Source organism: Protopterus annectens, chromosome 8.part1 (assembly GCF_019279795.1).
Source record: "Protopterus annectens isolate FY-2018-M chromosome 8.part1, PAN1.0, whole genome shotgun sequence".
Taxonomy (NCBI): Eukaryota; Metazoa; Chordata; order Ceratodontiformes; family Protopteridae; genus Protopterus; species Protopterus annectens.
In genome coordinates this window covers 278,504,585-278,532,111 of record NC_056742.1, presented here as the reverse complement: position 1 = coordinate 278,532,111, position 27,527 = coordinate 278,504,585, and the positions used below count along the sequence as shown (strand labels likewise).

The window sequence follows — 27,527 nt, the reverse complement described above, 5'->3', positions numbered from 1 at the left end:
AAAGTTCTGCAGAGTTCATCTGTTGATATTTCAATGTGTCAAAGTGTTGGTATCCACTATGGACTTGCTGAAGAATTAGAGAGAGACAGGATTTCAACATGCCATGAGTGAAGCCTCCAAGATAGTGGAAGAACTGGATGTTGGCACCACATTTCAAGAAAAGAGACAGAGGAAAATAATGTGGTTCTTTGACTATGAAAGAGAAGATGAGACTGCACAGGATCCAGCCGTAAAACTACATGCAGAGTTCTTCAATGCACTGCAGGACACAACAATCCAGTCGTTTACTGACCGGTTTGAATAGCTTTCAGAGTTTGATAAGGCCTTTGGATTTTTATTAAATATTAAAGCCTTGAGTGATATTGCAGAAGGCACATTGCTGCAACACTGCAAGGTTCTGAAAGAACAACTGACTGACAGGATAAGTGGCCACTGTGACATTGATGACTCTAACCTTGGACACGAACTTAAAAGCCTTTCACGAATGACTGATAATGAATCATCACCACTGACTGTGTTAAATTTCCTCATTTGCAACCACTTACAAGACATATATATAAATACTTATGATTCACTGCACATTTATTTGACTGCACCCGTTACAGTGACTACTGCAGAATGCAGCTTTTCTAAGCTGAAACTCATAAAGACATACCTGCATTCATCAATGAGTCAGAGACTTTCAGGCTTAGCTGTGCTCTCAATTGAGCATGAAGTCGGACAAAGTGTATCACATGGCAGCCTCATTGAAGACTTTGTACGGAAGAAAATTCGTAAGATCCCAGTAAAACTGTAGGTATGTGCTCATATTTCCTTTCTAGTAATCTTTTATAATGCTGTCAGGCAGTAAATTTCAGGTAGCACCTTGCTGTGGCTTGTATGCAGTGTATTCACTTTTTTTTGCTTACCTCTCAACAGGTAGGACCATGAGGATGGAACTAGAAGGATGTTAAGCAAAGGCAGCTAGGAGCGGCAGGACTCATGTGGAGCGGCAGGAGAGTGGCAAGACTCGTCAGGATGCTAGGACATTTGGGAGCTGCAGGACTCGTCAGGGGGCTAGGACAGAAGCACGGAAAGAGCAGACAGGTGGCAGCAGTCAGAACTTGAAGAGGTAAATGCACATGGAAGACAAATGACTCTCTGGTCTTCACCTTTTTCTCTCTGGGTTTGAGTCTACCTGTGTCAGACTCACTAATCCCCATTACTCTCTTGTGCATGGGTCTGAGTCTGCCTCAGGCTCAGTAATCCCCATGGCTCTCTTGTGTTTCGTTGGGTTTGAGTCTGTCTGCCTCAGGCTCAGTAATCCCCATGGCTCTCTTCTGTGTTTCTTTGGGTTTGAGTCTGTCTGCCTCAGGCTCCGTAATCCCCATGGCTTTCTTTTGGGTTTGTTTGGGTTTGAGTCTGCCTCAGGCTCTGTAATCCCCATGGCTTTCCCTTATATGTTGTGTCTGTAGTCTTTTCTGTGTCCCATAGCTGTGTTGTGTACATCTACTGTTCCAATCCATATATTTAAAATTTAAATCCTACCTCAAAGAGTTCAGGATATCAACTCATTGACAATCTAATTGTTGTTGTTTGTCTTTCGACTTTTCCAGGTTAGGGGTCGCCACAGCAGAACTCTGGTATGGTAATGATTGGCAGTAGATTTTTCTTGAACGCCGAGGTGCCAGCTCGACGTTCAACCTTCAACGAAGACACGCCCATTTACGCATGTCTTTCGATCGCCCACCCAACCGCGGGGAGGACATGCAGACTCTACACAGAAGGCACTCCCTGCACTCCAGCCGGGAATCGAACGGGAGAACCTCTTGCTGTGAGGCAACAATGCTACCGCTGCACTACCGTGGATGTCTTTCTCAAAATAGCTTACTCAAGTAACACCTAATTATTTTTAGTCCAAAAGGCAAGTTTTGTTCACTGATCTAATTGATGCTTTGGAGAAACGCTATAGCTAGGACTCAGACCCAACTTAACCTGTCATTGCTCAATCCTGTTCACGTGACTAAACATCAGGAGTTGAAATTGAGCAAATGATTGTGACCATCATTGCTAAGTCATCTAAAAATGGATACAAATCTATCAGAATGAATTGACTTATGACTGTAGCACACATTTGCAGTAAGCACACTGTACATTCAGTACAAAACCTATTAAATGAAAAAAAAAATGTCTGGGATCAGAAAAACAGCAGCCATCATCTCTATGTCACTGATGCTAAAATGTTTCTTCCTCCCTTTATCAGCAATATCAACAAAACATAGTTACATACTCTGCATAAGTTTGATTGTTCCATAGCTGTCTGTCAGTCTGCCAAGCTTCCAATCTATTTCAACTACACTTATACATAAGGTAACTTGAAATCTGATGTGATGCAACTCAAGAAGAAATGACACCTTCAAAAACATTAGCCCTTTTATTCATAGCTGTAATTCAAATTTTGATTGTACAAAATCAAACTGTATCAGTCTATCAAAGTCTGGAGTTTGGAAGTTAAAATAACTCAGATGGAGTAAATGGTGAATTTCACTATTGGCAGTGCTTACACTTACATAATAAATCCTTAAACACAAGGACTCCTTGAGAAATTTTACTAAAGATTTGCGTTCATTACTGTGAATGCACCATCGCACTCACCACACAGGTTGATGTCTTTTAATGGCAGTATGAAAAGCAGCCTTAAACCGTAGAGAAGGCAAACATTAGAGGACCATTTCAGTCACAGTTAGTCACTGATGGGTTACTCAGTTCCCATTACCATGCATACCTGTGACAGAATTTTGGCAGTGACACCAAATGGTTAAGAATACTGAACAATGATAAAAATTACAGGGACTGAAGTTAGTACTGCAAGTCATTTTTTTTCAATCTATGAGTCTTGCAATGTAAGGCAAATTCCACTGTGGTAGAATACTTACTGAAGAACAATTATTTATATATTATACTGTATAAGCATTTGTTTACAAGGAAACTTATACTAGGTAGGGAATCGCTTTTCAGTAGAGGCCTGGGGAGAAGAGCTCCAGGTTACAATGAAACATGAAACAGAGTCATAAAGCAAGTGCATAAATCTATGGCACTCTTTGATGGTAACTTGTACATTTGAATCATAATTACCTTTTGAGAAAAATATGTAGAATATAGAAGGGAAAACAGTTTCTACAGAAAGCAGTTTACATTAGTTAAGCCTGGTTCTTGTGCATATGACTGCAGTACTAGGACACCACAAAACATTGCTGAGGTTTAAAAGAGCTCAGTCATAAATGCAGAAAACATAAAATAGTGTGCAAAATGTCGTCTATCCCTGGGAACAGCTACAATAGCTGAGGGAACTAGATTTCAAAATACCACCTGAAATGGTGCAAAGCAGGCAATGACAAGCTGCAACAATTTTAGTAGCCCGAACAGTCTGCTGGAATGAATTCAGTGCTACAGACACTTTCCCCACATACTACATGCAAACAAATGGCACAACCTTCCTTTTTCAACAAAAATATTAATTTACCCTACAGCATCTTATGTAGGACACTAAAATATATGTGAAGTCCCTAAACAATGCAGGGGTGGGGATTAGTTCTCCCCAAAATTGAAAACGCTAACCATGAGGAGAACATGCAGTTTGCAAAACTCACAGTCTCTCCATTTTCTCTGTAGCAACACACCCTGGATGTTGCATTTGTAGATGACAAAGTTCAGAATCTCTTAACGATAGTCATATGAAGAAGGTATGCAGCTTCTGTTTCTCCTCTGCAAGCACATGCATTGTTCAAGTAAGCACAACAAAACACAGAAGCACCAAATCAAAATGTTGTAGATTCTGTAGTTGTTTTCACTTTCCATAGCCTGTACTAATTTCATGTAACTGTCTTATTCTATATGGCATCTTGTAAAATCAATTAAAGGTTAACACAGACAGCAGGGTTGTGTTTTCAACTATGCATTATTTCTACATTTAACAGTTTACTTGCTAATCAGTACATTAGGCTCACCAGATACAACCCCGTTTGTCAGGGAACATGAGAGCAGGAATAAGTTAATAGTGTCACACACACTATGTGAATGGGAGCTGAAATGATTCAAGCCTAGGCCTTTAGCATTACAGATCAACAAAGTACGATAAATATAAATCACCACACAGGAGCTATTCAAACTCCAAACAAAGCAACTGACTTTATTTACAAAATCGTAAGTGAGCACCTTCATCTGCTAAACAGTTTTGGTGTTAGCATCAGAGCTCTGCAGTTTTTCTTGTTTGTTTTTTTTTTTTTTACATTAAACATAATGCTACACTTGTCCCTGATGTGGTATCAAATGGATAAAATATCACAAACACCATGTAAGGAAGTAAGGTTCTTCTTGTATAGTCATCATTTCAATTTTATTGTCTACATCATGATAACATTTGGGTTATTCTGGTGTAAGAGCAAGAGATCATGTGGCACAGAAAGATCAGTAGCACTTCTTAGCAAAATAATTTTTTTGTTTCCTTAAATATGCTTTAGTTCTACTTTGCATGTTAGTGTATTTTACTGGTTCTAAACCTTCTTTGGCTTCCATTCTAAAAAATATTTGAAACTGGTTATTTATGTCATCTGCAGAATTATCTTTTTGCTTCTAAAGTTATTATTCATCCTTTTGTCCAGAGTGCTGAAGTTCTAGAGCATAGCAGCATCACATTACATGCAACACAGAGACTGACTGTGAGAAATGCATAATGTACTGGGATACAAACAGTAGTAAAAATGTGCATTGCTTTTCAGGACAAGCCGTATGAACAATATATTAAAATATCTTTGGAACAAAATTAAATTGCACTGGAGTAAAAGAACACAACAGACACATTGGCAGTGTCTAAATAAGTTAATGCTGTGTTTTCCTGAAAAATTCTGATCATTGGTACAGAACATCTTATGTCCAGAAAAACTCAGAAAGGTATTCCCCCAGAATTATATAAAGTGCAGGAGATGCCTGTAGGAATTCCAGATGTCAACTCGTGTGCAAAACAAAAGTGATCTGAACTTAAAAGCAGCAGTTATCATACATGCACAAAGTCTTAAACACATATTATTATATTATGTCTGCATGAGAAATGTATGCTTTCAAAACAGCTTTGGATTGAAAATCTATCCATGGCTTGTAAAAAAACATGACGTATAATACAAAGTGCTTTGCTGCATTCTTACATGCTATATTAGCAAGTCGCTTAGTGCTATTAAACTGAAACTGGCACATCCCTTTGAGCAATTTTAAACAACATACGTTCATCTTTCAGGGAAATTTAAGCTCTTCCAAGATTTGACACTTCCTTGGCACAACAGCAAAGAGAATAAAGTTGCTATTAGTAAAAGATTTCATCCTTACTACTTAATGACAGATGACTGTCCTGCAGTTTTTTTTATGTCTTTAGATTGACACTGTAGTACCTTTACAAGGTCATCTATGCCACATGCCAGCTTTGCCATTGCAATCTATAATTACTCTGATGAGTTACCAGAGCAAATCTTTTCTCATTTAAATTGCTAGGTGAAAAAAAAGTAGAAACTAAGAGGGAACTGTAACTGCATGTGACCCTGATGTAAAACAGTTACGTCTCTGTGTAGAAAAAAATGTATTCTTCACCTGCAACATACTGTTTTTATTACCAACATCCTGCAACCATGAAAGAGTTGTCACAGTCTCTTCTATGGTGCTTATCTTCACTGGTTTTGGAAAACTGTATGGCAATGATTGGAATATTGTACTGGATCAATCATGGCTGGAGTTTTCTAAGAAACATTCTTTTTCCTCCTTGAGGGACTTTGGTAGCTGCTGCTGTTTTTCAACTCTGTGTACTGCACCTGTAAAAACAAACAGACATGACGTTTGCATTTAGGTAACCTGAGCTTGCTACAGCATGTGCTAATGGCTCCCCAAGGACATACCAAAGGAAAACTAAGGAAGGTTCTAAAGTAATGAATCATTTTCTAAATACAGAAGCACAAGGGATTAATTGCAGGAAGGATTTGAGAAGTCATGCATCATTTCTTGAGACCAAAATATTAAAAACAGATTTTTATTTCATCATCACCACTTTTAACAAGATGAAATGGTTTCTGCACAATTGCAGAATATTAAGATTGGCTCTATATTAAGGAATTAAACTAAACAAGATTTAAAAGACATGCTTTAGAACTGCAGCTTTAAATACATAAGACAACCTGCATGTGATGACCATTGAACATAAGTTAAAAGTAGATAATACAGGTTACTTCGCCAAATGGCTGTCTTAAGTATAAACTCTGAACTACATTCTCATTTTAATGCAGAAGAAATGCCTTTACAGAAAATACTTCATATTCCATTTTCCATGTATACCATGTTTTCCAGATAAAAGTGTTAGAAACAAAACCAAACTAAACAAGGCAATGTACTGCAAAGTTGTAAGACAGAATGCTCTGAGAATACTTTGTTATTAGGATTTCTAAAATAGTAAAGTTAGTTTCATGGGAGGCCATATAAAATCTGAAAAGTGTTATATTTAAAATACTCATGTTTACATACTTTTATGTGATGGGATAAGGCTAATTGCAAAAGACTGCTAATGCACTTAATGTTTCTATAAATTAGCAAATAAGGTTATACCTACTAAGTCAGTGTTCCATTATAGGGAATGGAGAAATGAAAAATGGGAGCCATCTCCTTAAAAGAATATTATACAATGACCCCCCATTAATATTCAAAAACGTGCATGCTGATTGGTCAGCATGCATGTTGTAAATCAGAGTTATAGTAATGGAAAAAGGTCCGGTCGCCCGGACTTTTTCCATTACTATAACTCTTTTTTTTACAGCAACGGAGAACGCAAGATCTCAGTTGCTTCACACTGTCTCGCTATGTTAAACGAGTTTAACATAGTGAAACAGCTTTAAAAAAATATTCTCTGTTGCTTTTTTTTAAAACTGTCTCGCTATGTTAAACTCCTTTAACATAACGAGACAGTTTGTAAAAAGCAACGGAGATCTTGCTTTCTCCGTTGCTTTTTTCAAAACTGTCTCGCTATGTTAAACCCATTTAACATAGCAAAACAGTTTGTAAAAAGCAACGGAGATCAGCTCTGATGTACTGCGTAGGCATACGCATGCGCAGTACATCAGAACTGCCGCAGAATACCAGACAGCTGCGGAAGGGCAGCAAGGAGGCATTATACAATGCCATTATTTAATAAAAGTAATTTTTTTCTTAAATAATGTCATTATATAATAGCAATAACCCACGCCTGGGTGTGGGTAATGCTGGATTTACCCACGGTTGGCTTTGTTTGGCCACTCGGGCTTCGCCCTCGTGACCAAACCACACCAACCATGGTTAAATCCAGCATTACCCACACCCAGGCGTGGGTTATTGCTATATTACTTCACTTTTGACAAATTGTTTGAAGTATGATGTTTTGCATGCAGAGTCCCAGTGTCATTTTTTTTCTTATACTGGAACAGAAAGTTATTTTCAAAGGACTGGGGGGAGGTTTACTACAGCAAATTCGGGGAACATGTGCTGTACTGCAGGACAGTACTTGAACACCCTCTGTTATACATTATACACATCTACAAGACATTTATTCTTCACAGTACAAAATGTACCTTTATCAGTAAATACAGAATTAGGCATATAATTTTATTCTGTCATTTCCAGGGTTGAGTCTGAACATGGTCTGTCTGGATCAGTGTTTTACCTCAATTAACAAATAAAAATAAAGTAATGATTAACAAATAAAAATAAAGTAAAATAAATTGAAATAAAATAAGAAAAAACTCTAGTTTGTAAAAAAAAAAAAAAAAAAAAAAAAAAAAACCCACAAAATAAAAATAATTCACCAAATTATTCTTAAAGTTTTTTGATGCTGGTGTATAATTCATGAGGACACAACACTCATACTTGAAAGAATACCTTTTAAAATAGAATTTGGCTCACAAGCTCTTTTATGGTGCAAGTTATGTTTTAGTTTCTTGTAGACCGTGCTATTCTAGAGCTTGATTTAGCTACCCATAAAGCTGAATAAGTAATGTAAATCCCAACAATATACCGAATTCCTACTAATTACCATACTTTTTTATTTTGAAGCATCCATGCATGTATGTACTTGTGTACGATTTCTGCTCTAGCCTTCTACCATACACACACACACACACACATACACAAACACACTAGCTTCAACTTTAACTACATTACTGTGGTAAAGTCTAGAACTTATGATAAGTAACATAACGTAGCAGTTGTTGCTGTTGTGTCTTTCGGCTTTTCCCGGTTAGGGGTCGCCACAGTGGAACTCTGGTCCGCTAATGATTGGCAGTGGATTTTTACGTGCCGAGTTGCCAACCCTGACGCACAACCTTCAACGAAGGTATGCCCATTCATGCATGTCTCCACACAGAAGACGCTCTAACTGAGAATTGAACAGGACAACATCTTACTATGAGGAAACAATGCTACCACAGCACCACCAACTTAGCAGAACAGATCCTAAATGCAAAAATGTAAAGGATGATTTAAAACAAACTGCCTTTCTGATAGACTCTTGCAGAACAAATATTTTATTACCTACAGTACATAATAATTTAACTTATCAGAAAATAAGGAAATTAACCAACAGAACATAACTAAACAAGGAAAAATCTATGTATGCCTTTCTAAGATAGCCTACTCTAAAGCACTTTGGAAAATTCTTGCAACCTCATCCTGAAATTAGAAAGGCAAGTGGACAACTTTCAAAAACTATTTTTGACTGAAGATCAAACTAAATGAGTTTGCAGTTTGGATTGTTCACAGGTTCATAGGAAAGTACTAGGACATTTTAAGCCTAGCTAATTTCCCTTTTGTGCCTGAAATAACCTAAGCCATTTGGTTAGAGACTGGCGCTACTCATCCCATGGTTGATAATTTAATATTACCCTTAATGAGAATAACTGGGATCATAACATAGACAATATGAGGGGACCAGTGCATGGAATAAAGCATTTAAGAGCTGCTTCTATCCATTAGTAGTACAGGGGCAGTCCTGGGATAAATTTTCTGTTTCCCATCCATATATCAGAGTTGCACTTGAATACGGACAATGATGATCTTTGTTTAATGTGGATGGGGAGTCTGTTCCAGAGCAGCTGCATCCTCTGGGAGATATTCCTGTCTCTCCAAACAGCCTGGTTGATGAAAATGTTTAGATCCCTATACCAAGCATTTCTGATGCCTTTTGACTTGCTGATGTACAGTAAATCCATCAGTACTGGGTCAGAGGATGCCTTGTATACCAAACACAGGTCACCTCTTAGCAGTCTGTAGAATAAACTGAGTATAGTGACAGGGCTTGGAGATGGTCCATGTAGGATATGTTTAGATCTTGTATCCTTTTAGTAAAGTATCTCTATGGGCATTCCAGTTGTTGCATGTGTTTGGACAGATACATATCAAAGGGGGCACTACAGTTAATGATTGGCCTAACGAGTGCAGAGTAAAGCAATACAATTACATCCCTAGATCTAGACATGATCCCTTTATTTATAGATTGTTCAAGACAGATGGGACTTTATTAAACAACGGACTCTTATTGGTCAGGTTCACTTTCCACCTAGGTTGCCAAATCCAGAACAACTGGGTCAACTCTTAGGGGCATTTTGTCAATGTGATAGTTCCCTCGGGTAGATTCCCAAAGTGTACAAAAAAAGTTATGTCCTTACCATAATGTTCCATGTGGAGTGTTCATCTCGCCTTTGTTCTTACAAATGGGTGTCGGAGCCGATCCTTGGCTCCGAGTCGGCCGCTTAGCAAAGCTCTGCCTCTAGGAGACGCTCGAGACCAACCTACCTCCCACAATTCCCTCTGCCTCTACCTCAGATCTAGTTTGCAAAACAATACCAGATCCAGCAATAACAAAGGTAATCAAGCATAACAGGGATATATAAGTATACATAAGGAGCGGACACTAGCTCAAGCCAGTAGAAACAACAGAGAGACCATTAGTAGGAGACAAACAGACCAGACTTCTAAATCCGTACGTTAAGGGTGGGGATGTAAGAACAAAGGCGAGATGAACACTCCACATGGAACGTTATGGTAAGGACATAACTTCTTTATGTGAGAGTGTTCAATCTCGCCGTTTGTTCTTACAAATGGGTAGCGTCCCTAGCTCTGTTACCCTGAGTGACTCACGGAAGAACGTTCCTGAGCACAGTGGAACCAAAAGATGCTCTATCCCTGGAAGTCCTATCAACTTTATAATGAGTAATGAATGTATGCGGTTTAGCCCAAGTGGCGGCTGCACAAATAGTGTCCAACGGCAGACGAGCCGCATGAGCCAGAGATGTGGAAACTGACCTAGTAGAATGTCCCTTTGGTTTGGTGGACAAAACCTGGTTTGAAGCAGAATACACGAAGGTTATACAATCAGTTAGCCATTTAGAAAGTGTGCGCTTCGTCACTGCCATGCCCTTTTTGTTGTCCGCAAAGGCTATAAACAGTTGGTCCGCTTTCCTATGGTCCTTAGTTCTATCCAGGTAGAATCTGAGTTGTCTATGAACATCCAATTTGTGTAACATGTATTCCAATTTGTTGGAGTGGTTCTTGAAAATGTAGGAAGCTCAATGGACTGATTAATGTTGTTAACCGAACAGACCTTAGGGAGAAAGGAAGGGTTGGTGCGTAATGATACCCTGTCAGGGTGAAAAATTAAATATGGCTGTTTGATGGAAAGTGCCTGAAGTTCTGATACTCGTCTGGCTGAAGTGATAGCTACTAGGAAAAGAGTCTTCCAGGACAAGAACTTTAAGGAACAGGAAGAAGCTGGTTCAAAGGGTGGTAAAATTAACTGGGACAAAAGTAAATTTAGATTCCAAGGAGCTGTAGGTGACCTAACTGTTGGTCTGAGATGAAAGGACCCTTTCATGAAGGCCTTACAAAGCCTATGAGCCATAATAGGAGCTCCGTTTTCTCCTATGTGAAAGTTGGAAATAGCGGCCAACTGAACTTTTAAAGTGGCAGTAGAGGCTCCTTGGTGAAACAGAATGGACAGGAATTCCAAAATCTTGTTTAGGGGGGCTACTAAAGGATCCATATGCTGTGTAGTCACCCAGTAGATGAAATGTTTCCACTTACTGGAATAGATTTTAGTAGTGGAAGCCTATGGGAGGCGACCAGAATGTTCTGAACCGCCGGAGAAAGAAGATCAGACCTGGCTAAGTAGGGAAGCGGAGCAGCCAGGCTGCTAACTTATTTATTTATTTTATTTATTTATTTTACATTTGTTTACCGGGCTAGTCTAACTGGATACATGTCCATTTTCAGTAGAGGCCCGGGGAGAAAAGCTCCTAAGTAAATACAGCTAAATTAAATTTCTGTGAGTCAAGCATATAAACAAAATCAATACAAAAAATAAAAGCAAAAACAGACTGAATTACAGGATAAATTCTAACAATTCAAAGTAAATTGTCAGTATAGAATTCAATCTTAACAGTAGATGCAGTTCATATGGCAGAACCAAAAATCAAAAACATTTTTTTTTTTTTTTTTTTTTTTTTTTTCCTGAAGGGAAAGAAGGGGAAGATCAGAGTTTAGGGTGACTATAGAGCTAGTCAGGTTTGGAACAGTAACATAGCCAGTGAGATTTGAGATATACTTTCAGATTGTTTTTGAAAATGGATAGCGAGGGAAGTGTAGAAATGTCATTTGGTAGAAGATTCCAGGCTTTCCCTACTGTATTAGAAAAAAGAGAGTCACCGGCCTTGTTGTTTGTTTTGGTAGAACTAGCTATGAGTTTATGTGAAGACCTAAGGGAATCTAGGTTCTTGTAGGGAGTGATTAGTGTGGATAGAGCTGGTGTTTTGGATGGTGTGTAAAGGGTTTTGTGAGCTATAGTTAGTTGACGGAATTTGATTAGGTTCTGTAGTTCAAGCCAGCCTGGCTGTTTTAAATTGAGGCAATGATGGGTTCGAAATGGGTTTCCTGTGGCAAATCTGGCGATGTTATTATAGGACCTTTCCAGTTTGCTGAGGTTGTGTTTAGATAGTTTAGTAAAGATGGGTGAGGCATATAGAAGAGGAGATATTAGAAAAGATTTAATCTGATATATTTTATTAACTGATTTTATAGTATTGTTTATATGTATATGGTGACTCCTAGTAGTTTAGTGGTAGCTTCAGGGATATAATAGTCTTGTTGATAGAAGTGACTGTGAAATCCATGGGGAGAATTTGCTGGTGGGAGAGAATAGAAGGAGTTTAGTCTTTGGGGTTTAAGAGAAGGCATCTGTGAGTAAACCATTTCTCTATGTGTTGAAGACTTGTTGGGTAAGGTATAGGAGGTCTGAAGAGGATGAGGCTGAGCATATAAGTGTAGAATCATCTGCATATTGTATACATGAAGCTTGAGGGATGGCTAGGTGGAGGTCATTGATGAAAATGGAAAAAGTAGGGTCCAAGGATGGATCCTTGGGGGACACGAGGTTGACTGGGTAGGGGTAGAGAGAGGACTTGCCATGTACTGCCTGCTGTCTATTGTCAAGGTAGGACTGGAACCACTGTATGGAGGATGTATCGGTAATGAGAATTTGGTGATTCACCATGTCTGAAGGTCTAAAACCATGCTGGCAGTTAGCTAGAAGGTTATTTTGTGTTAAGTGTTGAAGCAGTTGTTTGTGGATGCATTTTTCCATAATCTTAGCTAGAGGTGAGAGGAGGGCAATAGGTGATTTTCCATATAGAAGGGATATAGCTTTCAGTAATGGTTCTGTTGATCAGGATTGATATTGAAATTCTGCAGGTAGTTGGTCTGCTGAGGGAGAGCATGGTTTAAATTTCTGAAGGAGGGTAAGCACATATGATGTAGGGACAGGGTGAAGTTGAAAGGAGGGAGAAGAGTTTGTTTTTTTAGTAGGTAAAGTGAAGTTCTGTGGTGAGAGCTGGCTAGCTAGTGTTTGTATAGTGTTAGTGAAGAATGTGTTAAAATCATTAGCTATATTTATTGAAGTTTTGTGTTCAGTATTTTGAGGGCTAGGAGTGGTCAATTGTCCTGGGTGGAGTAGTTGATTGATGCTGGACCAGAACTTTTGTGGTTTGGATTGATTCACTTGTTGGGATAGTAGGTAGTAGTTTTTTTATCTAATATTACAGCTTTTTTGGTTTGGTTTCTTAGTTGTCTGAAGGTTTGTTGGTGGATGGGACTTTGAGTCTTTTTCCATATTATCCATTGTTTGTTTCTATCTTTGATTTTTTGTTTGGTTTCTTTTAGAGAGCCATGGTGCATGTTTGGTTTTTGTTCTAATTTGTCTGGTTGGGGCATGGTGGTTCAGGATGGTAAGGAAGTTGGTGTTAAAGTAAGTCATCTAAGGATAAAGTTTGTAGTGGTGACCAGTTACATGCTTTTAGTTCCATCTGGAATAGTTCAGAGTTAAAGTTCTTTTTGGATCTGATGCTTATTGTGGATGTGGGAGAGGGACAGCTAGTTTTATGTCTGATTATATAGGTAAGGGAGTGGTCTTAAATCATCTGGGAGAGTTCCTGATTCATAAGTATGGGAAGATGGTTAATAAGAAGGGAGGTGATAGTTTAGGAATACCTATATAGGTTTATGTGGTTGGAAGGGAGGTTACTGCAGAAGGAGGTCCAGTCTATATTTGTATCACCTAGGATTATTGTTTCTTGAGGTAGGTTTTGGGATAGCCAGGAGAGAATAGATTCCATAGTTGCTATGTTACCAGGGGGGGTATGTACATACAGATGATATAGATAGATTTGGAATCTCTGCACTGGAGTCTAGAGGTAGTTCGAGGTCATAGGTGGTTACATGTAGGTGAGGTTTATATAGGATAGCAACTCCTCCACCTCTTTTGGAAGTTCGGTCAAGTCTTAGGATATTATATGATGATCTGATTGTCTTTGGTTGTAGGTTTTAACCAAGTTTCTGTTAAGCATAGAATATCAAAGGAGTAGATTTCAGTCAGGGCTTGTAATTGGGTAATTTTATTGTTTATATATTAAGATGAGCAATACTAAGGGAGTTAGACTGTTTGGAAAATATATGGGTAGGATACTTTTTGGAGTTGATTTAAAGAGAGTAGAATGTTTAGAAAGTAATGGTAGTGGATTCTACTGTAATGAAATAGACATTTCCTGGGATTGAGGTTATTATATTTTGTGTGTTGTGTTAAATTTAGGAAGTATGTATTTAGAAGAGAATGTGATATTAGCAGGATGTTTTGATTCATCATTGTAAAAGTATTAGTTGGTAATAAGAAGGTGGAAGCTTAGACTGTATTAGGAGAGGAGAAGAGAGAGGAGTATCAATTAAATGTAGGAGGGTGATGTGTTATTAGAAACAGTTAGTAAAACTGTTTGTCAGGAAAACAATCAGAAGAGCTGTATACTAAGGTAAGTCAGCAGTAAGCAAGAGCAGAGTTTAGTAAGAAGTCAAAGAATGGGGTTGGTGGATGTAACCAGGGTAAGACAAGAGTGAAGAACTAGTAGGTTAGGTAGTCTTAGGAATTCAAGGATTTGTGAAATAAAGCACGTGGGCAGGAGGTACCCAAGAGATAAAGCTGGGTTGTGGGGTGTCACCTTTGTCCGGGTTTGATATTACAGGAGATAAAAGAAGGAGACTGTCTGGTTGTGTAACTAGAAGGGGGTGACTACAAGTAATAGGGAGTACTGTGTGGGTTAGGAGGTATGTGGGTAATAGATAAGTTAAGAAAAGGGCGGTGAGACTTGAGGGATGGGAGCGACGGGTGAGGAGCTCCTGACGAATGAGTCAGCAGATCTGGCACTGGGTCCAGAATCCAGGGCTCCTGCATTTGGTGGGCTTGAAGAAAGGGGAACCAAATCTGTTGAGGCCAGAATGGGGCAATGAGAATTATAGTCCTCTCCTGGTCTTTGGCTTTCTGAAGAAATTTCGGGATCAGTGGTATAGGAGGGAAAACATACAGGAGACCCGGGGGCCAATCGTGAATCAGAGCATCCCTGGGGACATCCCCTGGAGGGGGTAAAAGGGCAAAGTAGCTTCTGCATTTGGTGTTCATTGGAGACGCAAACAGATCACAGCAAGGCTGGCCCCATTTGCGGAAAATCCTTTCTGCCACTTTCTGATTGAGGGACCACTCGTGAGGTAACAGGATGGCTCTGCTCAACCTGTCCGCTATGACGTTGGATAACCCCGGGATGTGCATTGCTATTAGAAAGCGACCCGTGGACTCTGCCCATTGCCAAATTCTCATGGCCTCTCTGCACAACTGGTAAGACTTGGTTCCTCCCTGTTTGTTTATGTACCAGACTACGGACATATTGTCCGTCTGTACTGCAATAGTCCCTAGAGGTAGAAGGGGGGAGAAGTGTTGCAATGCTAGAAACACTGCCCTCATCTCTAGAACATTTATGTGCAGGTTGTACTCTAAGCTGGACCATTCACCTTGGACTGTCTGCCCCTGAAAGATGCCCCCCCCACCCTATCAGGGAAGCGTCCGTGGTCACTGTGGCTGTTGGTTTGGGTAACACAAACGGTCGGCCGCTGATGAAGTTGTGATTCTGTAACCACCAAGACAGGTGTGCTTTGCAGGTATTCGTTATGTGAATCTCATGTGTCAGCGGTAATTGCTGGAACGACCACTGTGCGAACAGCAGCCATTGGAGAACTCTCATGTGTAGCCTCCCCATGGGAACTGCAATGAGGGAAGCTGACATGAGCCCTAAGACTTTCAGGACTAGATTGGCTGGGGACTTTTTGGACAATAGCAGGAGAGATATGTGTTCTTGCAGGGAAGCTATTCTTGTGGAGGGGAGTTTTAGTAGCAAAGAACAGGTATCTAGATCTGCCCCTATAAATGAAATATGCTGTGAGGGCTGTAACGCAGATTTTTCAAAATTTATCGAAATCCCTAGCTGAGCACAAAGGCTGATTGTGTAGTCCCTGGCCTGTATCAGTTGATGCTCAGTGGTGGCAGTAAGGAGCCAGTCGTCCAGATATGGAAACACCCGGAATCCTAGGCGTCTCAAGTGAGATGCTACCACTGCCATGCATTTGGTGAAAACCCTGGGGGCTGAGGTTAGACCAAAGGGCAGGGCCCGAAACTGAAAATGGCTGGCTCCCAGCCGGAAGTGCAGGTGATCTCTGGACACTCTGGCCATTTTGATGTGGTAGTAGGCGTCCCTGAGATCTATTGAGCACATCCAGTCGTCCTTCTGTAAAAACGGAAGGATCGATTGAAGCGTGACCATCCGGAACTTTTCTTTCTTCACAAATGTATTGAGAGTGCTTAGGTCCAGAATTGGCCTCTAGTCCCCTGTCGTTTTTGGAACTAAAAAAAACCTTGAGTAAGTTCCGGATCCTCTTTGGTCCGCCGGGACTGGTTGGATGACTCTTTTTTCTAGCAGCTTTGAGATTTCTATAGCTGCAGGTTTTCGCAGATGGGGTGGTACATCTGGGAATCTTTTTTGTGGTAATGGGGGAAATACAAAGGGAATTTTGTAACCTCTGGTAATAATGCTTTTTACCCAATTGTCTGAAGTAAGGCTTTGCCAGGCCTGAGGGTATAAAGCTAAGTGACCCCTGACTGCCTCCAGGGCAGGACAGTCGGGCCTCCTCTCAGGAGTGCTGGAAAGGCTTCCCAGGGATGGTATCCCTGTCACCTTGGTTCTGCGGACCCCCTCTGCCGCCAGGGCGGCGTCTTCCATTTCTGCCCCCTCCTCTGCCTCTGGGGGGGGCATCACCCTGTGTGCCTGGGAAAGAACCCTGGGGTTTACGAAACCACATCTTTCCACCTCGTTGCCCTTTGGGGTACGGTCTGGATGGGGTGGAAAAACAGACTCTGACAGCAGACAGAGTCTTTCCCTCCTGCTCACACCGGGTTAGGGTCTCCTTTACTTTGGGGCCAAAAAGAGTGGCACCATCAAAGGGGGCGTTAGTAAAGGAAGACTTGAAGGCTTCCGCAAAGGAGCACAGCCGCATCCAGGATTGTCTACGAAGAGCAATCGCTGAAGCTGCAGCCCTACTCGACCCTTCGGTCACATTCGAGATGAGCCTCATGGACGAGTTCACAATAGACGTAAGGGTATTGAGCTGTGCTGTAACCTTGTCCGAGACAGCAGCATCTGTATTACCCTGGAGGGTATCTTCCAACTCCTTGACTAGATCCCTCTGTAATCGTTTGAAGTGTGTCAAATAGTTCAGCGATCGCATGGAAAAAGTCGTTGAACTGAAAATGCGCTTCCCATATCTGTCCATGGTCCTAGAGTCTCTGTTAGGGGGATGGACAGACGAGGAAGATTCGGACATCTCCTTTTTAGTGACTGTGGCCACCACCATAGCATCCACTGGAACTCCCTTAGTAAGGTATGACTTATACTGAGGGGCAGTTATGTATTTGTTAGGTTTCCTGGGAACTGGCTCCACTGTGTCAGGTGCCTCCCACGCCCTTCGAGCAATTAACTCCATTAACTCGTCGAAGGGCGGAGTGACCCAGGAGGAGGAAGGGCGAGCACCAAATGCCTTCAGCAGAACAGACTCATCCTCAGAAGGGGGTAGGGCCTGCCAATCACCTCTCTGCTTTAGGATCTCCAGGAAGTCAGCAAAGGAGACATCCTCTGAGGGTGATTTTGGGGATCCTTCTGACTCATCTAAGTCAGTATCCAATGTTAAAGATTCTTGTGGAGAATCTAAGTGCCTCCTCTTGCACAACTTTTTCCTCGGAACGTCATCGGGAGGGGCATCCGATGAGGCCTCCGAGGAAGAATAGGCTCCCTCTGGGAGTGGCTGAGACACTGGTGCTCTACGCTTATGTGTAGTCGTGGGTGCAGAAGTAGACAACGGACCTTTACGGGAGGGAGAAGTTGCTTCTGTTGACGTGGTTGTCTGAGAAGACAATACCTTCCTCATGAGGTCAAAGGCCCCTGGACCCCGAGTCGAGGAATCCCCCGGTTCCGAAGAACGCGGAAGTATCTCCGATGTGGAGGCCAAGGGCATCAACCCCGAGGATGGAGCCGAAGTGATCCTTGCCGAGGCACCAAGGGGAGAGTCGGCACTGAAACATCGGTTCGACTCTAGGTCCCGGAGCCAAGGATAGATCGTCGGCTCTGCGAGTCCGCTAACGGTTCCGACGGAGTTGAGGTCAACGGTGCCGACCGGGGAAGGGACGGTTCCGGCACCAAGGGCTCCACTATCATCAGATCAACATCCCCCGGCTCTGAAAGCTGAGTAGGCCTCGGAGGAGGATCAGATGGAGATAAGGGAAGGCCTTTGAGTCTCGACACCAATTGGGAGGAGACTGAAATGAGCTTGGACAGGGCCGTGTTCTCCATTAACTTCTGCACCACACGATCTACGTCGGTGTCGGAGAGGGGCCTGGAAGATCGGGTCGAAGGAACCGAGGACGGTACCGACCTCAATATAGCAGGAGGTGGAAGCTCCGACACTGGTTCCAAGACTCGAGGCTCAGTCACAGAAAGAAGTTCGACACTCGGCCCCGAAGCCTGTGGAACCGATGAACGAACCTTAAACGAAGAACTCGGAGCCGATGACATGGGCTCCGATGTCTTCGATCCCTTCGAGGACTTAGAAGCCTGGTCTGACTTGTCAAGCGCCTCTTGGAAGGCAGGCTTCAAAAGACCTCTATCCATCAGCTTCCTGCGTCTATCTGTCATGACCCTTCCACTAAAAGAATGACAGATAGAACAGTCCTCTTGTAGATGGAGAGGGCCAAGACAGTAGACACAGGAGCTATGGTTGTCAGTGACAGACATCTTTTGCCCACCCTGACACCTCTTGAATCCCGCTTGGCTTTTTCAGACATATCCTGTGAGGAAAAAACTGTACAAATATCAAAAAACACTTGTCAAAATGATTAGATGCAAGTCCAGAAACACAGCAATAAAAATTGCAAGTATCAATCCTAATCCAGTAAGTAGGTGGGGTAGGCCCTAAGGTAAACTAAACTATATATATATATATATATATATATATATATATATTATATATAAGAGAGTAGCCAAAAGGATGACCAGACCCACACACACACACACACTAATTTTAAGATCCCCAAAAGATCAGATTTTACAAGAAAAAAAGGTAAGAATTTAGCTTATTTCCCAAAGTTGGTCAGACCTCTTCAATTTTGATGCGATCGGTTGCAGCGGCAAACTAGATCTGAGGTAGAGGCAGAGGGAATTGTGGGAGGTAGGTTGGTCTCGAGCTTCTCCTAGATGCAGAGCTTTGCTAAGCGGCCGACTCAGAGCCGAGGATCGGCTCCGGCACCCATTTGTAAGAACAAACGGCGAGATTGAACACTCTCACATAATGTTTTTTTTATTTTGGCATTTAGTTTAAGTCCATGATTTTGGCACCAGTTATTTATTCGGGACAAATCTTCCTGCAGGATAGTTAATTCATTTGGGGGTTCAATGACTGCTCCTAACTTATCACAGATTTTAACTTGTCCCTGATTTTTGGCTCAAAATGTAGCTGTGTTCCTCCTAATCCCTCCTAAAACTGGCAATTTTGGGGGAAAAAAAGTGATAGATGGCACTTAATAAATATTGACAATAATTAGAGATACATTTTTACATCAGAAATTGTCAATGTCTCAAGTTAAGAATACTAATATTTTAAAAGTGTTTCTGATTGTACTGGATTATCTCTGGATTTGTCTCTTTTCCTGGAGTTAACCGACTGAGACTGCTGAGAGAGTAAGTCTCTTTTGTTGGAAAGGTACATGTGGAGGATGAAGCCAATAAATTTATTTCTGAAATGCTACAAGCAGAAGCAACAGTCACCAAGTAGGTCATTTTACAACAGTGAAATTTAAGCTTACAATTAACTAACTGTTCAAAAACCTTATCCTTAATTTATGAGGAAAAATAAAGATTAATTATTTAATGGATTTAATAGGTTACAATGAACTTTAAGACTTTAATGCACAAGCTATTCTTCAAAAAATTGTGAACACAGGGTGCAGAACAAGGCCAAGCTGTACAACATCATGTGAACTGCTATATCAGTCCTTGACAAATGAGACATCAGTTGTGCATCTGTGTTTTAAAAGCTGCCATGGATCTTTCCTGGCATGGATCTAAGAAAGATTTAATCCACTGCATTGTGAAATACATCCAGGAGGCTTTTGAAAGATCTGATAACGTTTAATATTTCAGAGATTCTCTAAAATCCATTTTCTTCTGTCACTTTAATAGTTAAAGATAAGAGGATGGATGGAATATAGTCCAGGGCACAGTAGACAGGTCTTAAAAGAAGCAATTAAAGTATAGCAGCCAATGGAAATTAGATCTGTGATGGACAGTACATAGCAAGCGCAGAAAGCCTATCAAAGTAAGGTTACAACTTGCACTGCATTTGTTAAGATGGACTGATCAATGAAAAATAATGTACACAAAACTGCATATTTTGCAACACAGCTAGCTTGTAGATAAAACATAAAACTCCCAGCCCTAGATTTCTGGAGCAAAAGACAGAATAAAAACTAAAATGGCATATTGTTGTATCTAACAGGTGCTGGAGATTCAGACATTAAACAAGTATCATTCACAGCACTTTGCGATGTTTAACTCTGATTAAACTATTCGATTGCCCATACTAGTTTTTTCACAGTTTCTGAACTTACACACTTATGTTGTGCCCTAGTCTTCATTAATATTCATAATCATACACTCAATCATAATAAAAACAACACAACTGGAGTCTTAACAGTGGTTGCACCTGACCTAGGTTGTACATCAGCATATGAATACACTGAGCATGTGGTAGATGGCATATGTCAGAAGTGGTAATGTTTTCACCCAAAAGGCATTTATCAGAATTCACATTGCATTTTATTAACTAATATCAAATATCAAAAGTTTAAATATATTTATTTGACAAAGTGCTTCATAGCAATGTTTTACTGTTTATGGACAAATCTGCAAGATTCATTTGCATCTTTCTAACCGGTATTTTTTAAGTGCTGGCTAAAGAGCAAATCTGTATTCTTTGTCAGTGCCCAGCCTTATCCATTCAAAGGTTTACTTTAACAGTAGGACAGATTCATAAAGGTTATCACTGTGTACACTTAATGTAACATTTCTGAATGAATAGAAAGAGCAAGTATTGTAGTAGGACTATTCTTGCATTCAGAAAGTGTATACTTTGGGGTAACCCTTAAGAATCTGGCCTAGTATACTCCTCTTTAGATACAGGAGGACAAACATAAATGAGCTACAGCTCATTAAACAGCACAGATACACCATTCGTGTAGACAACAGACTAAATGAGAGTAGGCATCAAGTACGAATTTTTAAACACATGCCATGGACAATAACTTTATTTTTTATCACATTTATCAATTAGTTTATGAAGTATGGCTTTTATTTGTAGACTCTTGGTATAAAAGATGTGATGATCATACTCAAAAAAGCTCTTTGAACCGGTGCATCAAGGCTTCTGTGTTATTTGTGTTTTTCTGTATAAAAGAATAAAGCCCTGAATAAGACACACATAGCCTGTGAGAAATGATGATATGAAGCCTGCTCATCTATTTCTCTCTGGGGGGGGGGGGGTAGGATTTGCCTACAATCCTCAGAGCAGACCTCAGATGGACTGACAGAGTCTACCTTCAATGGAGGAAGGTCACTGGGGCTATGTCACTCACACAACTGGATAATAAACCCTCATTCCACCAACACCCTGGCACCACCATACCTTGGGACCTTGTGGGCATAAATGGGAGAATATAGGGCTCAGTGGGAAAAACCCTCTCTGATGGCATCAACATTTCAACTGTTCTTTCATCTCAGAAAAAATGATGGGTGTATTTGTGCCACAATGGTTAGCAGGTATGGAGAAGATGGAAAACACTAAAAAATGATTTATTTTTATTTATTTTCATTTTAAAGACAAATGATCTACAGTAATTGGTCATTTTTACCCATTATATTTAAAAAAGCAAAATATGAGCTACTGCAAGAGTAACTCTTGATGCCAAAAAACAGTGCCATTTACCATCTCGTGAGTAGGCAAAACTGCAAGTTTAACTGATGTTAGCAAGTGTTAACTACTACTGTTGCTAATGTAATACTGTTCAACCCAGAAATACAAGACTGAGATACTGCAGAGAAACAATTAACTTATGGATTATGGAAACTGAAAATTATTTTGCAGTTAAAGGAACATGCTTAAAGAGGATGTCTGTCCCACTGATTAAGGGTAATTCTGCCATGATATAACTTTATTATCAAATTTCTTCAGTTTTACTATTCCTGGACTCACTGCATGGTTCAGTATGTAATGCAATGAGGATTTTCACAGTTTTCCATTGCTATCCAACTGTGGAGTTAGTATATATAAGGGTAGTGTGTGTGTGTTGGGGGGCTTGTCTCCCTCATTGTGTTAAGGGGTGCAGGAGCCCCCTGTAAAAATGTTTGTTTTTTCCAATGAGTGTAGGTTATAACCAAGGAAATGTTTTAGAAATTATCACAATGCAGTTGTTTACGGGAAAATTATTTAGAGAGCTGATCGCAAACTTCAAATTGAAAGTCATTTCAAAATCTTCAGACCAAATATAAAACAAATATAACTTATAAAAGTTAGCAATGTGTCTGGGAAGAGTTATAATGTGTAAGAAATGCAGAAGAGAACAGAATTCTAGAAAATATTTTATGATAAACAGAATTCCTTACAAGAGGGTAATGGCCCTTGTAAACAATTACAAAAATTAAGAGCTGCAGCTAGTTGTTTATTATGGACAGTAAGCTTCCTCTAGGGAAAGGGAATGTTTTTCCTTAGGAAAGAACTACAAATTAATCAACAAATTTTGTTTAAAGCCATGTGAAGCAGGTCTGAATTATATATGCAGAAGAAATGGCAGGCCAAAAAAACTGTATTTCAAAAATGATTCACAAGCTGAAAAAGCAACAAAACCACAAACTGAAGTAAAAGCCACAAAAGTTCAATAGCTTACAAACCCCAGTCTGCTGAGAACAAGAGGCAAATCTCCAGAAAATGCTGCGTAATGGATAGAACTGTTAAAAAAAAAACCTCTTTAATAAAAAAAAAAAATAAGATAAGCGGTTTCACCACAAAACTTCATCAGATAAATCCCAGGAAGTAGGGCCAAGAATTTATGAAAGACATGATTCCTCAGCAGCCAATCAAAGTAGCAAAAATGAGACAGTATCCCCTTAAAGGGAAACCTGCATTATCTTCTTAAAGCCTTTAATTTTAACAGACTGGAAATGGAGATAGATTCATTAACACCTGCCAAACATCAGCTTGAAACACCAGCTGCTAAAATACTTCCCTTCTTTCTAGAAATAAGTACCACAGGCCTCCTCTAGCCCCTTGGTGGATCAGCTTAACAACTACAAAAGTAATGGTCATGAAATTCTTTTACATGTTTAGGCAGGGCATTCATAAATTTGCCTTTTCATATATCATAAAGATGTTCATACATCCTTTCTTTTAAGGCACATTCAGTCTTTCCAATATAAAATGATGGACATACCTGAAAGATGGCAGCATAGATCACACCTTTGCTGTTACAATCAAATTTTCCTCTAACCTGAACATGTTGGTTTTTCTCAAGCAGTAGACCTGTAACAAGCACCATACCCCAGGGTTTGGTCTTGGGGCATTTGTTATTTGGGATATACTTTTCTGAGGTGCAGGCCAAAATCAGTGGGCTACGGCTGACCAAGTTTGCAGATAACTGCAAGCTGGTTGCTGTCATCAATTCCCCTAGTGATGTAGATATCCTTCAAGAGGGTCTCACTCAGACAAATGACTGGTGCCAGAAACATGGCCTCAAGCGGAATATTTATTTATTTACTTACATTTGTTTACCGGGAAATTCCGACTGGATGCAGGTCCTTTTTCAGCGGATGCCCGGGGAGAAAAGCTCCACATCATGTACATGATAAATAGAGATACAAAGTTGCAGCAATAGTAAACAACATTACAGATTGTTGGCTTTAATACAATAACAAGATATTGATTATCAACAGTATATACAGTAAATGTTGCAAGTTAAGATAGTTTCTTGTCGTTTATAATATTAGTAACAAAGTTATCAGACAAAAAGTATGTAAAGACAACTAGTTTACTTACCAAAAAATGCATCATTATCCCCTTTGGGGAGAGTGGCATCCCCAAAATTATCACATTAATAACAACATCCTAAGCACGCAATGAGTCGTTAGGGATTTGGGCACCCAGGTTGATAGCAACTTGACTTTTGAACACCATGTTGCTTCTGTTGTACAGATAGCTTTCTACATGGCCCACCTCATACGTAACAGTATCTCATCCAGGGACAAGGAGGTCATAACATCCCTGTATTCTTCCCTTATAAGGCCCATTATTGAGAACAATGCCCATTTCGGCATGTACCTCACAAAGCACATGCAGCAGCTGGAAAGACCACAGAGGTTCCTCACCAGTAAAATCCAGGGCCTCAAACATCTACCATACACAGATAGACTAAAAGCCCTATCCCTCTACTCAGTTTCATACAGAATCCTCAGAGGTGACCTCTGTCTGGCATACAAGGCGATCACGGACCCCACCTTGATGGGACTGCTGCATATCCGCAAGTCAAGCTCCACTTGAGTAACTTGCACGCGCGGCCTCAACCTGGTCTGTGACATCAACAGGACTTGTTGGCAGGACAAATTTGTGTTCTAGAGATTCCCCCATCTATGGAATAGACTCCCTTTCCATGTCAAGCAGAGTAGCTCTTTACCCCTTTTTAAGCACAACCTGGATAACTGTATGGGAAACAGAAAATATACCCATGAAATTCCACCCGTGTCCCTGCTGGACAGAAGCATCGGGTGCTGACTTGTCTAAACATGGGCTAAACTCTTGGCTAGGCTTATAAGGGCCTCAGGGCCAACAGCCTAATAACTTCCTATGATTCTATGATTCCCGCTTCTGAAAACCACCAAAGGGCAGTCTGGAAGTAGTTGTAAAAGTGCCCTCTTTTCTTTAAATAAATCCCAATTATTCTTAAGTAGTCATCTTATAGCGTGATAGTTTGGGTTAAAGTCAAAACTGAAGGCACTCCCCAGATCACCGGTTCCATTGCTAACTTCTTCACCAGTTTCAGTTATAACAGCACCATTATTATTCAGTATTGGGATGTAGTAATTCCCTTTCCTTTTCATCACCACTTCCTCCATGATGTCAGTTACAAACTCTTTTGGGTAACCTCTTGCCAGAAAAATGTTTCCCGAGACAGCACACTCTTCCCAGAAGTGTTGTTCCAGGGTGACCATTCTTGCGCTCCTCACAAATTGTCCCTTTACTACTTATTTATTTTGAACAGGGTGATGAGCACTCGAAAAATAGAGGAAGGAGTTGGAGTAAGTTGGCTTTCAATAAAGGTTAGAGGGGTAGACAGAACTTAAATCTTTTTTCAGGTCAAAGAGCTCCATTTAACTGTCCTGCTTCCATGGCCTGGTGAGTTCCATCTGTAAAGGATAAAACAGTGATAAGTCCTTTCTTCAAAGCATGCTTTTTTTTTTTTTTTTGTCGCACAATAATATGCTCCCCCCTCCCTGGGCCTAACATAGGAATGGCTGCTTTCAAAGAGATAATAATGTAGTATTGCAAATACATACTTGAAATTCTGTGAAAAGTCCTGACCGCTGGTGAGGATGCTCTTAATACAGAAATGGACTTATTTTAAAATTAACTTGTTTAAAGAAGAAATGTGAATAACAGTCTAGCCTTTTGACCCAAGTTTTACATTACAGTAGAACTACTCAAATTCAAGTTTATTTAGATGCTTATCAAGCATTATTACATGTATGAGTTAAAAGCAATTAATAAAGAAAAATATGAAAATTAACAAGGAACAAACTTATTAAAATAGTTTAGACAAGACAATGAAATAAAAACAAAAAGACTATGGATAATGTTAGCTTTGTAATAATGTAATTTGTAGAGTATAGAGAAAGAAAATATATAAATCAATGTACTTTGTATGCTAAATCAAAAAATGTATTTGTTAGGTACCTCTTAAAACCTGAGGGAATCAGTGCAGCATGCAACAATTTGGGGAAGAAGTTCCAAGCATAAGATGCTAGGCAGATAAAAGCCTGGGCTTCACAGGTCTCCAAACAAGCCCTTGGAACCTCCAACAAACACAAAGTAAAGAAACAGAGAGGGCTGGTAGGACAATATGGAACCAGTAGCTCCTTAAGGCAGTGAGGATTCAGATCATAGGTTCAGAGGTAGGTACTAGGCTATCTGCCCGAGAGCATTTATAAGCCTAGTCAGTGTGTGTCAGTTTTCGCCACCCCATTGATTAATTAACTGAGCCTCTGTCAAGAAGAATCAATGAAGTGATCCCAGGGGTGTATTTTCCTGTTACCCATCCACTCGTCAAGGTTTCTCTTGAAGAGTGTTAGCGAGGGGCTCTGCCTAATGTAGTTAGGAATTTTGTTCCAAAGCATGGGGAGTCTCTGTGACAGGATTCTATCCCTCCAGCATGTTCTATTTATTGTTGTGGCGAGGTTTAGCTCACTAGAGTGAGTGGCTCACAGTGACTTGGATTTCTTTAGGTGGAGCATGTCCATCAATTCTGAGTTGGACATGGCTTTGTAAGTCAGGCAGAGATCACCTCTGAGTAAGCGATATGCCACTGAGTACAACCGGAGTTTTTCCAGTCGGGCTGCATAGGACATATGTTTAAGGCCAGTAATCCCCTTGGTGAGGTACATTTGTGGTCTTTCCAGCTGTTGGAAGTGTCTTGTGAGGTACATCCCAAATGGGGCATTGTACTCTATGATGGGTCTGATGAGTGACGAGTAGAGGGGCACTATAACCTCTTTATTTCTAGATGCAAGCCCTTTAGTAATTACATGGGCTACATAGAAGGATTTCCTAACTACTTTGGCAATATAATTGTCAAAGGAGAGATTACTATCTTCCTGGGTCCCCAGAGCTCTTATTACCTCTTCTGTATTAAGGGGGCTGCCACCTATGTGGTAATTGATGAGGTTTTTGTTTTTCCCAAATGGGATAACTATGCATTTTTTGGCATTTAGCTTGAGACTATGACTTTGACACCAGGTGTCTGTATCAGTAAGGCCCTTTTGGACAATGTCCGTGTCAGCCAGAGAGTCAATTATGGCTCCTAGTTTGCAGTCATCAGCTAACTTGGTTAGCCATAGTCCTCCTGTGTTTGCCTGTACTTCTGAGAAGTATATGCCGAACAGTACGGGTCCTAGGACCGAGCTTTGTGGGGCACCACTTGTGACTGGTTTAGAGTCGGACCTGGAGCCCGCTATGCTTACCGTGTTAGTTCTGTCTGTAATCCAGTTGGCAACCCATCTCGTGACGTAGGGGTTTATGTTCAGGCTGGTGAGTTTTTCTATAATTCCTGAGTGGGGAATGGTGTCAAAAGCCATGGTGAGGTCAAGGTAGGCTTTGTAAACCACTTCCCCCTCATCTATGGCCATGGTGACTGTCTCGAAGAAGTCAACCAGGTTTAGTAGGCATGATCTGCCCTTAACAAAGCCGAAATGGGTCGGACCAAG

At 40.5% G+C, this 27,527-nt stretch overlaps 1 protein-coding gene across 1 annotated transcript in view; it reads right to left on the bottom strand.

Annotated features, from left to right (window-relative positions):
• Nucleotides 1-2,398: 2,398 nt before the first annotated feature.
• Nucleotides 2,399-27,527, bottom strand: part of MCTP2 (multiple C2 and transmembrane domain containing 2) — a 2,216,888-nt gene continuing 2,191,759 nt past the window's right edge. The window contains exon 22 of the mRNA XM_044081878.1: nucleotides 2,399-5,834. Within this exon, the coding sequence (XP_043937813.1) occupies nucleotides 5,763-5,834 (72 nt within the window). The 3' untranslated portion in view covers nucleotides 2,399-5,762. The remainder of the gene's footprint in view (nucleotides 5,835-27,527) is intronic.